The sequence below is a fragment of the Diabrotica undecimpunctata genome, chromosome 10 (genome assembly GCF_040954645.1).
Source record: "Diabrotica undecimpunctata isolate CICGRU chromosome 10, icDiaUnde3, whole genome shotgun sequence".
Lineage (NCBI taxonomy): Eukaryota > Metazoa > Arthropoda > Insecta > Coleoptera > Chrysomelidae > Diabrotica > Diabrotica undecimpunctata.
Genome location: NC_092812.1, coordinates 55,235,893 through 55,252,394, shown reverse-complemented (window position 1 = coordinate 55,252,394; position 16,502 = coordinate 55,235,893). Strand labels below are relative to the sequence as shown.

Here is a 16,502-nt window from a genome sequence, read left to right as displayed (position 1 = left end):
TTGTTAAAAAGTGTAAGGTACAGTTGTTTGCCGATGATACTGTGATATATGCAATAGGGGATAAGGTAGATGAAATAATCGATATAATAAATGAAGAGATATGTAATATATTAAAATGGCTCGATAATAATTCCTTAAGTCTTAATGTAAATAAAACAAAAATGATGCTTATAAAGAATAAAATTTTTAAATTAAATAACATAATAAAAGATGTAAAAATTAATAATATTGCTTTGGAGAGAGTGGTTCAGTATAAGTATTTGGGATGTATTATAGATGAAAATTTAAGTTTTGTTGAACATTTTAAGTTTGTTACAAACAAAATAGCAAAAAAAATCTATGCATTGGGAAGAATGTCAAAAAATTTAAGTTGCTGGTCTAGGTTGACCATATATAAATCGATTATTGCTCCCCATCTCTATTTTTGCTCTACATTGCTGTTTTTAATGAATGCTTCTCAAATGAATGTACTGCAGAAAAAACAAAATAAAGCCTTAAGGATAATATTAGGATGTAGTGTATACACTAGTAGAACTGACATGCTAACAATGGCAAATGTTTTAAGTGTAAGACAGACAATTGTATGTAATAGTATGATTTTTGTTTATAAAATGTTAAATGGTCTGATACCTGTGCATTTGTGTAATAATTGTACCTTTGTTCGAGATGTACATGAACACAACACACGTTCTAGAAATAACTTTTATCTGAATAGGATCAACACTAATTTTGGTCAGAACAATCTTTTTTATAGGGGATTAAAGCAATACAATGAATTACCGGAAAACATTAAGGCTTCTGGAAACTTAGCTCAATTTAAAAATTTATGTAAGATATATGTTAAGCAAAGCATTGTGATTTAATTTTAAGGGTATAAATTGATGTATTTATATGTATATTTTTCTAGCCATGTGCTATTAATAAAGATTATTATTATTATTATTAATAAGTATATTAATGATTTTACTTTCATTTATGCCTTAAACAATTGTAACAAAGTAAGTTTTGGCATTTATATTCCCAGTATCAATTATATCCAGACTACCTAATGAACTATGCAGTAGATTTATTTTTAACTTCATAGACGCCTCGTATCATTATCCTTCAGACGACTTCTAAATGATTTTTTGAAATTGTTTTCAATAAATATGCTATTTTCCAGTACATTAGAATGTATATGTATTTTTTAAACAACTTTTTTTTTCAAATTTGATAGAACAAGTGTTGTATGGTAGAATCAGTGAATGCCAATTTGAGGCGTTCAAAGGTAGAGAATTTGGGCTTATAACTTTAAAAAGTTATCCAGAACATGTTTGCATTTATTATATTTGTTTTAATTTTAACTTTGCAGTTGTCATCTGAAGACTCTGATGTAAGGATGTCAGCAGTCCAAAATCTTTCTGAAGGTGTTGCCAAAGGTCTGTTAATATTTGATGATGAATATCAGATTCAAGTTATATATAGAGTGCTTGCATTACTTGAAGATCAAAAAATTCAAATAAAAAATGAAGCAGTGAAATGGTAAGTTAGTTATGTTATTTTAGAAAAACATAGTTTTATAAAATCATCAAACTGGTACTTATTTACTTAAAACTAAAGTTACAGGTTTTAAATAAATATATACAATATGTGCAAAAAATTAAATCCATGACATATTTCCCATTTATCGCTAGTTTGATTTATTTATTTTTAATGGGCTGCTGCCCAATAAGATTAACAATGTATACAATAAAACAAAAAAATATAAGTATAAATATCACAAACTTAATCACATAATTTAGTTTTACACATCTAAATGATGATTACCTATTCCACAGCCACTCAAATAAACACACATGCCTGACACCAGAAATGAATTTGGCGCTTAGGTGCAAGAAAAATCTAGATCTGGGTGAATATTTGCCCATCTTAGTGCTCGAGATAAAAAATTATAATACGCATAGTTGGTTTCTGTGAAGAAGAACATAAAGTTTGGTTTAATCATGTTCTACGTAGAGGTACATGCAGACCAACCTGCTCCAGTAGCTGAGGACACAAGACTGTAGAATTAATTATGCCATAAAGCATCTTTGCTTCTTTAATTAATTGTCTGTTGTACAATGAGAGAATACCAAGTTGGGTTTCAATTTGATCATAATTTACTTGATTTAATTCAAAAGGTATACCCTGTTCATATGCTACATATTTCAAGAACTTGTGTTGAACTATGTCAATTTTTGATATGTATATATTATAAGATGGAGACCATACACAAGAACATAAACAACAACAACATTATTGACATATAATGCGATAATGCGATTCAAATAAAAGTTTAGAGTCTAAATTAATTCCCAGATCACGAATTTTTATATTTGTATAATTTTTATATTTATATAATATTTCACGAAATAATTATATTCCATTGGGTTTTAAAACTTATGACTTGTTATATTGCATATATAAATTTAGAGGGACCCTCATATTATAAGTACAGTTAATAATCTGTATACATTATTTCTACATTTTTTTATGGAATGTTTTATAAACAATAAGAATTTATGTTTTTGTTAAAAATTCAAGTTTGATAAGTGGCAAGAAATTAATTTGTTATCATACTGATTTACAACCAGACCAATTTGGTATTAAAACATTTTGAGTTCAGAATTTTTAATTGTATGAAAATGGAATTAACACCCGCATATGCTGCAAGAGCTGTGGCTGTGCAAGATGGTCATAACCAATATTATGCTACCCAGGTGCTAGGTTTAAGTTGTTGTACAAATGGCAAAGAGCCAATCAGGGGTTCATTTAAATCAACTAAGTACACTCGAAGGTCAGGATCTGGATATAGGACTTCATGAATCGATTTAATATCTAGAAGATCAGCCTTATGCCCATAGCTATCTGTGGAACACTGCAGGGCTCAACTTACTATTGCAAGGGAACATGAAAATAAAATTACGCATATTGGAGTAATGTTTTGTTCTCTGATGAGTCCAGCTTTTGCTTGAGGTCACCAGTCTGTCACGAAAAAATCTGGAGAAGACAGGGAGAACGATTTACCTAATGCAATATTGTGAACTGAGTAACCTATCGGGTAGAAACAGTTATGGTTTGGGCTGGTATACATTCCAATGGTTGTACTGACTTATTTCTTGTGGATAGAGGTATCATGACAGAAGCAAGATATATAACAACCATTTTAGATGAGCATGGAGTTTTAGAATTGTCAATGAATACTTAGAAGATGTCTGGATTATCCATATGAATTCAGCCAAGACCTCAATTCAATTGAACATCTATGGGACACATTGAGAAGATGAATTTAAGTTTGGCTACCTCATCCAAACAACTTGCCTGAGTTATTGTAACTAGACAAGTGTTTTTGTAAGCGATACCCATATGGTTGGAGGCTATAGTAATTAGTGTGTATTTAGAATTATTAATGGGATATTTGTTATTTAGTAGTTACATAAAGTTACTTAATCTATGTGTACTTCACTTAACCCCTGAACCAACAGAAGAATGTACCAATTGGTGTCAGAAAAAGTGGGATCAAGTAAAAGAACTTATTGTCATGGATTATTATGGTCAAAACAAAAGGTGAGACCAAGATGGAGGAAGTTCGAGATATGATTGCTTCAATGGAACAACGTCGTCTGGAATAAAAGAAAGCTGAGGAGAGATGTTGTCAGGAAGAAAAAGAGGCAATCGAACTGGGTTCGATTTCATCCTGCGCGTCAACATCATGTCGAACATGGATTTATTGTAGATGTCGGAAACAGGACCTTAGTCCTTGGTAATGAAGAAATTCTACTATCCGCCTTTAGAAATCAGCAAAATGGGCAAAAGATGTTAGTAGCAGAAGACACAAAGATCCCTTCTAACAGCGAATAGATCATGGTCACACAAATTGTGTAGACTACAGAAGATTGAATAGCTTCACTATGAAAGACAGCTACCTGCTGCCCTGTATTGACGACACGCTTAGTGCCTTGACTGGATCGGAATGGTTTTCACTGTGGATTTAAAAAGCAGATATTAGTAAGAGAAGACATCATTTTCTGCTGGAAATGGGCTCTACCAGTTCAAAGTGATACCATTCGGATTGTGTAACACACCTGCCACATTTGAACTGTGGCCAAATAGTACTGTTTGATTTACTCTCACTAACGACTGCTCAGGTGGTTCGGTGATATATTCCAATTTTTAAAAGGGGTTTGTACAAAGAAAAATGTTGGAAACCGCTAGACTAAGGTGTAGAGGACATTACTTTCCCTGTTATCCATATTTCTTAGATTAGTGTGCTACTTTCTGGTACAATGAGACATTTTATCATATGGTACTGAGCAAGAAATTTTTTTTTTGTATTTATACAAAATATTTGTTTGCCTTGCACTAAAAATAAAAACACTTAGACAAAACAAGAGGAGTATTAAAAATTTTTTGTTTTAGTTTGGCTGCTTTTGTCAAAAAATTCCCACCAAGAGAAGTAGAATCCGTATTAACTATTTTATCGACAAATGTAATTAGCAATTTTCGTCGGCTAAGGGACATTTCGATCCATACTCTCAAATTGATATTTTCTGAGCTTCCTCAAGCATTTAGTCTCCCCGAACATATTTGCGAAATAATCTCTGATGTGTTAGATACTGCGGTTTATAATGTAAGTACAATAATATTTATATATAGAAAAAGTAAATGAAAAATATTTTTTTTTTCTCAATAATTTTTTTTAATATCTCAACCAATCACTAATAATATTTGCTCCAACTTCACTGATCTCGTTAATTGTTTCCTGACTCTTGTTCTTGTTCATAGTCTTACCTTTTTATAAATGTTTCTAGTTTTTCTGGAAGATAGTATCTAAGGCCGATTTTTAACCTTATAACCTTAACATTATATTACATAGGTATACACACAACACACATATATATAGGTAGATATTTTATCAAAATTTTAATAAACAAATAGTTACATGCTTCAGCCTCATAGTAATTTTATTATTTTGTTAAAAATTTTAGATTTTTAGGTAGTAAGTTTTCTAAACTCAGTTTAGATTTTTTTACTAAATCAATACTTTTCAAATCAATTTGGTTTGAAATTATTCATTTTTATTTTACAAAATTTCCGAGAAACCCAATTTTAGCAAAGTTGCAAAACCAACTCTTGGCGGATCACAGAAATGGAACACCTCAGGAAGACAGCAAGAACAGCTTTTAATAGTGCAAAACACATCAAACTCAGAGGATTGGGATTCTTCAGACGCTTTAGACAAAGACAGCTGCTTGGGGAACCTACTGTGAATTTTCCGCAGGCTTCCAGCGCTCTCAAAGAACCCACATCTGCATATTAACGAAGGAATATGGAACCAAAACTTCCAACCTTTAGATCCTGATGAAAACACACTTCCTCGGTTCTAGCGCCTCAACGGCACCAAACTGGGCGGAAGAAACAATCATACCCTCACTGAACGACTGGCATTTCGCCAGAACAGTGATTAATGAAGAAAAGGTAAGATGGGCCCTATTGTGCTACCCCTTTCAAGACACTGGGGCCCGACGGAATATATTCAACTCTACTACGGTGGGTCTGGATATCCTTCTGCGGCATATTCCTAGGAAGTGGAGAGAGGTACGTGTGGTCTTCATACCAAAACCATGTAGCATCGATTATACCCTACCAAAGGCTTTGCCACCAATTAGCCTGACATCGTTTCTCTTGAAAACGATAGAAGGGCTATGCGAGAGGCACATAAGCGATGAAGTTCTGGTTCTTGCATATACACTGATTGCTCCATAATGGAAGAAGGCTCAGGATGCGGGATATACTCCAAATCACTGAACCTAAGACTAAAGTGGGGTATGGGCAAAAATGCCAGCGTAGTTCAGATAGAACTGGCTGGTATCTCTATTGCCGCAAAAGAGATAACCCAAAATGGTATAGCCGGGAAAACTAATAAACTGCACAGATAGCAGACAAGCACTACTAACATTGAATAGACCACGTGTCACATCAGGGTTAGTAATGGATTGGCACGAGTCACTAACTTAAGCTTCGGATGGTAATAACATCACCCTGAGGTGGGTTTAAGGACACAATAGAAGTAAAGATAAGAAGGCGGCAGACCTAAGACTCTTAGGACCTGGGGATCTTTTTGGTTGTTCAACTACAACAATCGCGGTAGTACAACATTCACTGGGGCTAGTAGACACCTTTATGCAGGAAGTGCGAACGAGAAGACGAAACTATCGAGTATATCCTATATGAATGCCCGGAGTTATCGTTAATACGAGAGTACGCGTTTGGCGAGCCCCAGCCCACACCTGCTCACATAATAGGCTATTTATTATGCTCAAAAAATAGGTCTAAAAGGAACTACAACGTTAAAAGAGTTTTATTTTTTCATGTGGTCAATGGACTCCCAAATGGGTACGTTTTTGAGAAAGGGGTGAATTTGTCCCTATGCACTAGAGTGCCTTTGTGTGAATTCTATGCAGTTTTCGTGCATATACATCTTCAGAAAAGTTGTTCAAAATTAAATTTTATTATTGAAGTGTCACTTTTTAAAGTCAGAACATAATTTTTTTTTGACAAAAATGTATTCAAAAAAAGTTGCAGTTCCTTTCCTTTAACGTTGCAGTTCCTTTCTAAAGTACATAATCAATAGCCTATAACGGAAATGTCCCTTGGTGACTTGTCCACCTTCCTAGAAATGGCAGTTGGACAATGAGCTAAGAAAGAGAGTTCGCTGGAAGGATGCACAATGGGTCAATTGTGGCCTAAGTGCTGTGGGACTTAACTCGCCTTCCCTACTCTATAGATACACAGATAGTATGAACAAATAATAAACAGATTACTTCAGTTTAAACACCAGAACTTGTTAAGGCAACATGTAATAATATTATTATTTAAGATCATATGATTGTGCATACATTTTTCAATCTGACTAATTAATAATAATCAAATTTTAAAAAAGAAGAATATTTGCAATAGAGTGATTTGTTTTATTTGTTCGTATAGATATAAAAAAAATACATGTAATATACATATTATACAATGTTTGTAGATTAATACACACTTACTTAAATATAATTAAATATCGTCACACACTATTCCCACGTTCGACCAATAGGTTTTAACGGTTAATGCGTAAATGTTTTTTTGGTTTGTAAGTGACAAATATAAAATTAAAATGTATGAAAAAACAACTACTAATTATAATTTTTAATTGTACATTGAAATCAATTAACATCCATATTTAGATTAAACAATAATGGATTGATGAAAAGCTGTTCATATAACAATCAATAATTATTAATCATATTAACATGTAAGTATACATTAGCATGTAATGAGGCTAATAGATAAATTAAATCATAAGATTATGTCTAAATTTCCATGCATCCTATGCATATCCAACTAGTTCCTTCCAATCTAAACCCTCATGAGTTCTAATCTTATTCTAATCTTACCTTTCCTATCTTTCTTTCCTGAACCACCTCAATTCCTGTAAAACCGAAAATTGCTCCATAAACTCCTCCCACTACAAAAAGTACACATTTTCCTATCATCAGCCCCATCAGGTCTATCATTATACATTACACCACTTTAACCTTACTGTTAGGTCAAGACTCTCATTCATAATTTACACCATTTTTTACCATTCAAGACTGCTAGATCATTTTCCTCACAAAATCCTATAATCCTCCTTCCATGAGCATTTGTCCTTTGAAAAAGTTCCAATTCACCAAAGTACTCTCCTCCTTTTACACATATATCAAGACTATTCCTGTATTCATACATTTCCCACTTGCCCTCTGGCCTTAGATATACAGATACTATATCGAGATTAAAGTTGTCATGCTCAGTCTAATTATTACCTGTCCCTCTAACTTAATATACTTAGGTTCAAACTTCAGCTCTATACAATTTACCATTTTTATTGGGAATAAGCCACGAAGTGTATTAAAATAAGTTTATTTTGATGTTTCTATGTCTACTTCGGAACTCATTCTCAAAATACAAAACATTCATAAATTAAACAAATTTTGTTTGTGTTACTTGGTAAAAATTTCATCTAACACTTTAATTTTATCTGGCTCATTCATATTGACAATTCGGACATATATTATAAATTTTATATTAAATTATAAATTTTAAAGTAGATGACTTTAGAATGATAATTGTCAGTTGTCAATATGTTTGAGTTGCATTTCTGGGATGACTTTATTGGAAGATAGTTCATTCGATTATAACTTTAACTTAAGAAAAATCATAGCATGTGATTTGTCGTTAAAAAGACAACCACATGCAATGGTCTCGTCCGTGGTAGCACAGGCACGTCCGTGCTGGTGCGTCCTATCCATCTAGAGTCGGTAACATCAAAGGTGCGGTACATGCTCGTGCGACGAGATCCGAGCGCGTCTGTGTTTTAACAAACGACAAGTGCAAGTCAGAAGTTTTTCATTCGTTGTCACGAGTAGTTGTTTGTAGTGTTGTCAAAGTTGTTTTGCAGTTTTTTGTTAAAAAATGGAATGGACAAACGAAGTTATTTTTGATTTTTTAAATTTGTATCAAAATTAACCAAGTTTATGGAATTCCACGGCGCCAGAGCATAAGAACCGAAACGATGCATACGATGCATGGAACCGAATAAAAAATCAATTGAACAATAGTACTATTTCGATTAAAGAATTAAAAAAGAAGAGAGATAATTTAATGTCGACATACAGAAGGCAAAAAACAAAAGTTAGAGAATGGATGTGAACTGGTAGTGGGGCTGATGATGTTTACAAGCCTGAGTGGCCTTTTTATGATATAATAGCAAATTTTTTGGATGATGTCTATAAACCAAAAACAAAGGAAGAGTTCTGAGGTAAGTAAATATTTATTGTAATTAAACTTTATACCTATGTGTAACTACTAATATCAATCTTTTTCTTATTTTTCATTACTAAAGACTGAAAATATGCACTACAAAATGTCTAAAATATGCTTGCAACTTGCATCTTAAAACAAGCTGTCTATGCACAAATAGTATGCGAAAATGCATTTTTACTTCAGAAAAAGGTATATGTACTTATTTTAATAAAAAATTTAAAGTATAGGTTAAATACAGTGTGGTTAGAATTTAAAACAAACTGTGTTATTATTGATTGTTATATTTTCTAAACTTCACAAATAAAACGGTAAAATATACAATAGGTAAAATACATTTACATATTTTTATTGTTTTTTTTTTTGTAAATTATTATTGTAAATTTTGCATATAATCCAGTCCTCTAGTCATGACTCAAATCGGACATGAAAATATTAATAACTAATCGAACCCCACAATCATCCAACCCACAGCAATCCCCATAATATCAAGTCTCAGTGCCATCTCCAGGTTACTCCCAATCATCATACTCACAACCATCCCCATCCCTCAATCATCCAACCCACAGTAATTCTCACAGTATAAGTCTCAGTGCCATTCCCAGGTAACTTTCAATCATCATACTCACAACCATCCCCAGATAACCCTCAATAATCCAGCTCTCAACCGCTTCCACAACATAAACACTCCAAATAACAATATTAACCAGATGAAACAATATTTCGAAAATGTAATTTTTGATTAGATCTTTGCTACCAGTGGTACCTATATTAAAAAAATACTTTCTAATAAATAATTGATTCTCACATTACTTACTTTTATTTCTTCCTTCAATTCTACCATCAACGCTTCACAAACGTCATCGACACATCTTGAAATTGTTTGTATGGAGACTTTAAAAAGATAACTCAAGCTTGTGTAGCCAAAAATCTAAGTGCAATTGCAAACCGTTCTTGAACAGGAACAGATTTTCGCATGTTGGTATCATTCCTTGATATAACTGGGCCAATTTTATTCAGAAGGTATTCGAAAATACTTGGAGTCATCCTACAAAAATTAAAGAATGTGTTGTCTGGCTCTTTTTGGAAATCAAGGAGCATATCAGTTCCGTTATACCTGAAAACAAAGTTATTAACATGCATTATCCCACCGACGTCACAGCATGTTCATTTATTAATTTTCTCCCGTGATACCACTGCTACTTAGGGGTGTCAAAGCAGAAAATAAAATTATAGATACACTTACTTTAAACGACTTTTGTTGTATTCTGATATCCTCCAGTGGCGTGGTTTCTTTTTCCTGTTACTAGATCGCATAATATGGTAATTACTAATTAATACCAAAGCCGCAGCTGCAGCAACGATACGTTCTCTTTCACTTGGCATTTTGAAATAACGTTAAATCAAACACTACTGTCACGGACCGTAGGAAGAGCTCTGTCTGCGGTGCGTTGCCGTCCGTGCTGATCGGCTGTCTGCGATGATCTGTAGAATCGCCGATCGTGGGAAGCCACTATCTAGACGGATGGCGTGGGGATTTGTTGCATTTGCAAGACAAGTTCGGATTTATTGAGTTTTATTCATTTATGTGTAAAATGGAGTGGTCAAATGAAGAATGTTTGCATTTAATAGATTTGTATGAAGAAAACCCTATATTATGGGATCCAAAAAATAAGTTTTATTATTCAAAAACAAAAAAAGAAAGTCGATTTCAAGAAATCTTGATATAGATTCAGCAGTTGTGAAGAAGAAAATGAGCAGCTTACTTGGGCCTCAAATGTGCAAATGCAAAAAGTCCGTGGGTACAGGAAAAGGTATTGTGTTTTTACAGTAAGTACAGGGTGTCCCAATTCGGACACTTTTATAGGTTATTTCGGTTGTTATGGAAGATAAAGCATTGCGGTTTTAACGACCTGTGCTACTTTTTCGTCAAACTTTTAATGCTGCAAACAAAAATGGGCTACCAAGGCTTTTGAGATGCCGGTTGAAAATAAAAATTAGTGTATAAATATACAAATGTGGTACATCATTAAAGCGGTAATAAAAGAACCAATTTCTTGGGACAAAAAAATACAGAGTGTTCCATTTAAAAAACATCTAGTTTGGCTCATAATACCTCCGTCAAAATGACCTTTTTTCAAGTACACTAATGAATTTTGTGCATAAAAGTTTAGTAACCCACAAATTGGGACATCCTGTACACCATACATCAAAAAATAAAAATGGTAAATTACTTTTGTGTTTTTGTTTTAAGATTTCTTTAAAGTTCTTTCTTTAAGTAAATTAACAACGACGACTGAACTTTTAGGTTTTATTCCTATATTAGATAATTTTTAAACAAATATGCATAATTTTAAACTTAGGTAAAGGTAAACTTATGATAGGTAACCTTAGGATAGGTAAAAAATATAGCTTAAAAAGTTATAAAAATAAAAGTCTACTTAAGCTTATATGTAATAATGGGTTTATTTATGTATTTTAGGTACAACTGAAATTTTTGTTTCCAGATGGTTTGTTTTTGAACGGATGAAATTTCTGCTTGACAAAGACCAACCAAATTGCACCCTAGATACAGAAACTCGAGAAATGGTAGGTATTTATACATGATACACATTTTTTAAATTAGTCATAATTATCTTGCCAAGGTCATCATCATCATCATCATTTTGGCTTTACAACCCTGTGTGGGTCCTAGCCTCCCCAAGAATTTTTCTCCAATCGTCCCTATCCATCGCCTTCCTCCGCCAAGCTCGTATTTCCATATTTCTCATATCTTGGTCTATGTTATCTAGGAATCTTGTTCTGGGTCTTCCTCTTCTTCTTTGACCAATAGGTCTATCAAGGAGCGTTTTTCTAGCTGGGTCGGTTTGCTCCATCCGCATTACATGGCCTACCCACCTCAGACGTCCTATCTTTATGTGTTTTACGATATCTGGTTCCTGGTATATCCTATAGAGTTCGAAGTTATATCGTCTTCTCCAGACACCATTTTCATTTACCGCTCCATAGATGCGCCTTAGTATTTTTCTTTCGAAACATCCTAACATGTTTTCATTGCTTTTTGTTAAAGTCCAGGTTTCTGAACCATATGTTAGGACTGGGCGTATTATTGTTTTGTAGAGTTTTACTTTTGTATTTCTTGATATAACTAGATTTAAAAAGGAGATTAAGCCCAAAATAGCATCTATTAGCCGTGCAAATTCTGCGGTTTATCTCTGCGGTAGTGTCATTTTCAGTATTGACGAGCGTTCCCAGGTATACAAATTCGTTAACTGCTTCGATGACGTCATTTTCTATAAAAAGTGGCCGTAGTGTTTGTGGTTGCGTACCTATTTTCATGTATTTTGTTTTGTTGGTGTTTATTATTAAACCCATTTTTGTAGCCGCTTCCTTTAATGCTACGTACGCCTCTCGTGCTGCGTTTTCCGTTCTCCCAACAATATTGATATCATCAGCATATGCCAAGATTTGCACAGATTTGTTATATATTGAACCGGTAGTTGTGATTTGTGACGTACGTATTACTTTTTCCAGAGCTAGATTGAATAGTATACAGGAGAGTGGGTCTCCCTGACGTAGCCCGTTATTTGTTTTAAAAGGTTCAGAGAGTTCCCCCTGGATTCGTACTTTGCATTCAACTTTTTCAAGGGTTAGTTTGGTTAAATTTACCAACTGATTTGGTACTCCTAGGTCTATCATTGCTCTAAACAATTCTCTTCTATTTACAGAGTCGTAGGCTGCCTTGTAGTCTATAAATATGTGGTGCGTGTCTACACCGTATTCCAGTGTTTTCTCTAGAATTTGTCTTAGGGTTGAAATCTGATGAATTGTTGATTTACCACCTCTGAAACCAGCCTGGTATTGTCCTATTATTCGCTCTGCATATGGTGCCATACGATGGCATAGTATATTGGAGAATATTTTATACGCTGCATTTAGGAGCGTAATTCCTCGATAGTTAGAGCATTCAAAGATATCACCCTTTTTGTGTATGGTGCAAAGTATTCCAATATTCCAATCATTGGGAAGGGACTTCTGTATCCATATTTCTTTTATAAGCTGCTGTAGGGCTATTATGATATCGTGGCCACCTTCTTTATATAATTCCGCTGGGAGATTATCTATTCCGGGTGATTTGTTTCTGGCTAGTTTGTTTACAGCGTCTTTAACTTCCAGGATCGTTGGTGGATCCTCCTCCCTCTCGTCTGCTCCGCTTACCTCGCAGCTTTCGTCTTCCGGGTTTTCTTCTTCCTCTATATTAAGTATCTGGTTAAAATATTCCGTCCATCGGTTTAGTACGTCTGTTCTTGTTGTTAAGAGATCGCCATTTAAACTTCTACATTGATTTGTGTTTGCCTTAAATTCTTTTCTGTTGATGTTAACTTTCTTATAGAATGTTCTGAATTCTTTCTCTCTGTTGAGGTCTTCTATATATTGAAGTTCCTTTTTTAAGTGGTTTCGTTTCTTCATTCTGTGTATTTTCTTTTCTTCTCTTCTCTTTGTCTGGTAATTCTCTATACTTGTTCTAGTTCGGCGGGTAAGCATTTTTGCATAGGCTTCATTTTTTTTCTGTGTTGCGTCTTTGCATTCATCGTCAAACCAGTGATTTTTTCGGGTTCAAGTTTCTGTTCCTATTTCATCTTGTGCTGCTGACTCAATATCTTCCCTTATCCTGTTCCAGAATGAGTCTATATCTCTCTGGTCTTCTTCGCCTAGACTTTGATTCCTTAACCTATTGGTAACATTTTCCCAGTACTGTTTTGCAACAGTTGCATCTCTCAGCTTCTGTACATTCCATTTCTTTCTATTTATTTCTTTTTCTTTGTTGGAGTTTGAAATTCTAGCCCTTAGTGTTGAGATCACTAAACAATGGTCTGAGTCTATGTTTGCGCCTCTATAACTTCTGCAGTTTATTATGTCCGTTCCGTGTCTTGAATCTATTAAGATGTGATCAATCTGACTAGTTGTTCTTAAATCAGGGGAGGTCCAGGTTACCTTGTGTATATTCTTGTGTTCAAAATAGGTGCTAGCGACGGTCATGTTCAGTGCTGCTGCTAAGTTTATCAGTCGTAATCCATTATCGCTACTGATGTTGTGTAGGCTATGCCTTCCTATAGTCGGCATAAAAACATGCTCTCGTCCTATTCTTGCATTCATGTCACCTAGCACTATTTTAATGTCATTTTTGGGGCATCTTCTGTAGGCTTGTTCTAGGTCTTCGAAAAACTGTTCTTTAATGTCTTCTAGTTTGTCGTCGGTCGGGGCATGTGCATTAATTAAGCTGTAATTAAAGAATTTACCTTTTAAGCGTAAATAGCACATTCTTTGACTGTAGGCTTTAAAATCAATAACTAGGCCTTTTGTTCTTTGGTTTACTATAAATCCCACTCCATCTATGTGTTGGTTTTCATTGCAGCTGTAATATATGGAGTGGGTTCTCTTATCAAGAATGCCTGTTCCCGTCCATCGCATTTCCTGCAGTGCCAAAACATCTACTCTGTACATGTTCACTATGTCTAGTAGAGATGCGAGTGCTCCAGCTCGGTACAGGGTTCGGGTGTTCCATGTTCCTAATCTTAATTCCATTTTTCGTTTGCAGTGTCGTCGTCGTAAGTTCCGTCCGGCTAATAGTCCTTGAGGTTCCGTAACATATGATTTTTACAGGAAGAGGTTGTTAGCCTCTAGCCTAACCCCCAACCTGGAGGGCCAGGGACTCTGTTGGGTTGTCATGCCAGTCTGTTTTGGTTCACGGGTGGTATTTTATTTCCCACCTACCCGCCAGTCCTAGGACTGGTTAGGGCGTTCCCCTATCCACCACCTGGGGACGAGTCCGATGGGCGACAGACAACATCCACACGGAATCTTGCCAAGGTACATGTCCATTTTTTATGAAATATTCCGTAAATTCATTTTTGCGTTTTCGGAAGATCTACGTGGAATATTTTGAATAGGCAACAAACTATTGGCATTGTCTTGAGCAGTTCTCAATTCCCCTGGTATGTTTTTATGTGTGCCATTATCAAAAGTTCCAGGAGGTGTATATATATTTCTAGAAAAGGGAGAATTCCTTAGAAAATTGTGAAGATACGCTATAGTCATTACAATAATTTTTACTTTTTCTGGTTCTAGTAAAATTGGCTTCCTTAAAATGTGAAAAACAAACACATTTTCAACTATTCTACGGGCCCTACTGAGGCGATAGTTAAAAATCCTCTCAGGTGATCCTTGACGGTGCTGTCCTGAATATGGCTTCATTATATTTTCAGTAAGCGCAAAGGCTTCATCGGCTACAATTATATAAGGTACAGGTCGATCTCTACCGGGAAGTGCATCGTTTTCAGGAAGGTTTAATTTTCCTTTCTCAATAAGATCATACAATTTCGTACTTCCAAATACTCCACCGTCTGAGATTCTTCCTTGAGATCCTCAACGTCAACAAATAAAAATGAATAATCTGCGTCAACGAATGCCAAAAGAAAAATACTAAAAAAAGATTTATAATTGTAGTATTCACTCCCCGTTTTAATGGGATTTTGTATTATAATATGCTTCCCATCCATTGAACCAACGCAATGTGGAAAATTCCAAATATCTTCAAATAGATTTGATATTGTCTTCCACTCTTGTGGTGTAGTGGGAATCTAAAAAATCAGTGTTTTTAATATTTTAAATATTATCAACAGGGAGATTTAAAATTTTAATGTGGGTACCAAAAGCAATACAGGTTGTCCCGATATTTAATTTAATGTTTGTTATTGTCCCAATGTTCGTTAATTAACCATAACCATTGTTATGGTTAATTAACGAACAATAATAAAAATACATTGTTATATGTAGTAACCTTAGGATACCTGCATTCTTTTATGAGGCATAGAAATGTTTGCCAGACTATAGAAGTACTACGTATTTAAAAAACTATATTTTCTATTAATCTAAAAAAACTCTAAAAAATTATCTACCACACATATGCATACTAAACTCTGTTATTCTTTGTAGGACTATGGAGAAGTTACTGACCTAAATGAGTCTTTAATCGAAGAAGAAAATGTGACTAAGTCCGATAATAATGTGACACAACCCAATGACCTGATTGCTGAACAGACAGTGGCCCACCAAATGGTAATGATGCAGAAAAACCTGTGCATAGAAAAACTTCAAGTCCAATAGCAAAAAAGCCTTAGAGTTTTCCAAAAAAACGTAAGGTAAACGAAGATCCCAAAGTAGCAGAAGCTTATAAAATTATGAAGGAGGCACAAGCCCGCAGTTCTAGACGAGAGAAAGCGGAAGATCCGTTTGACATCTATGGGCAACACATCGCGTCAAAATTAAGAACCTATTCTAGAAGAGCAGAAATAATGGTTGAACATGCTATCAACAATATACTTTTCGAAGCAGATCTAGGAAACTATGACGGGCCGTCTTCTGAAAGCTCTTTTCAGCAACATAGCCTAGTTAATCTTTCTCTTCCCAACCCTTCCATAAGTCAGTATACCTTTTATTCCGACCCTCTAACAAATGCATCAGCAACTGAGAATAGTCAACCTTCAAATAATATGGATACATCTGGATACAATACACCAACTGCACAGAACTTGTTTGCTACTTTTAAGCCTATAAGCTATACACTAGAATAGCCAACA

At 34.5% G+C, this 16,502-nt stretch overlaps 1 protein-coding gene across 2 annotated transcripts in view; it reads left to right on the top strand.

The window, feature by feature from the left end:
* The window catches only part of LOC140451988 (cullin-associated NEDD8-dissociated protein 1-like), a 28,451-nt gene extending 12,348 nt beyond the window's left edge, over positions 1 to 16,103 (top strand). For both annotated transcript variants that reach the window (XM_072545988.1, XM_072545989.1), the window contains exons 2-5: positions 1,352 to 1,521; positions 4,438 to 4,648; positions 11,345 to 11,451; positions 15,859 to 16,103. In XM_072545988.1, the coding sequence (XP_072402089.1) occupies positions 1,352 to 1,521; positions 4,438 to 4,648; positions 11,345 to 11,392 (429 nt within the window). In that variant the 3' untranslated portion in view covers positions 11,393 to 11,451; positions 15,859 to 16,103. The remainder of the gene's footprint in view (positions 1 to 1,351; positions 1,522 to 4,437; positions 4,649 to 11,344; positions 11,452 to 15,858) is intronic.
* Positions 16,104 to 16,502: the final 399 nt, after the last annotated feature.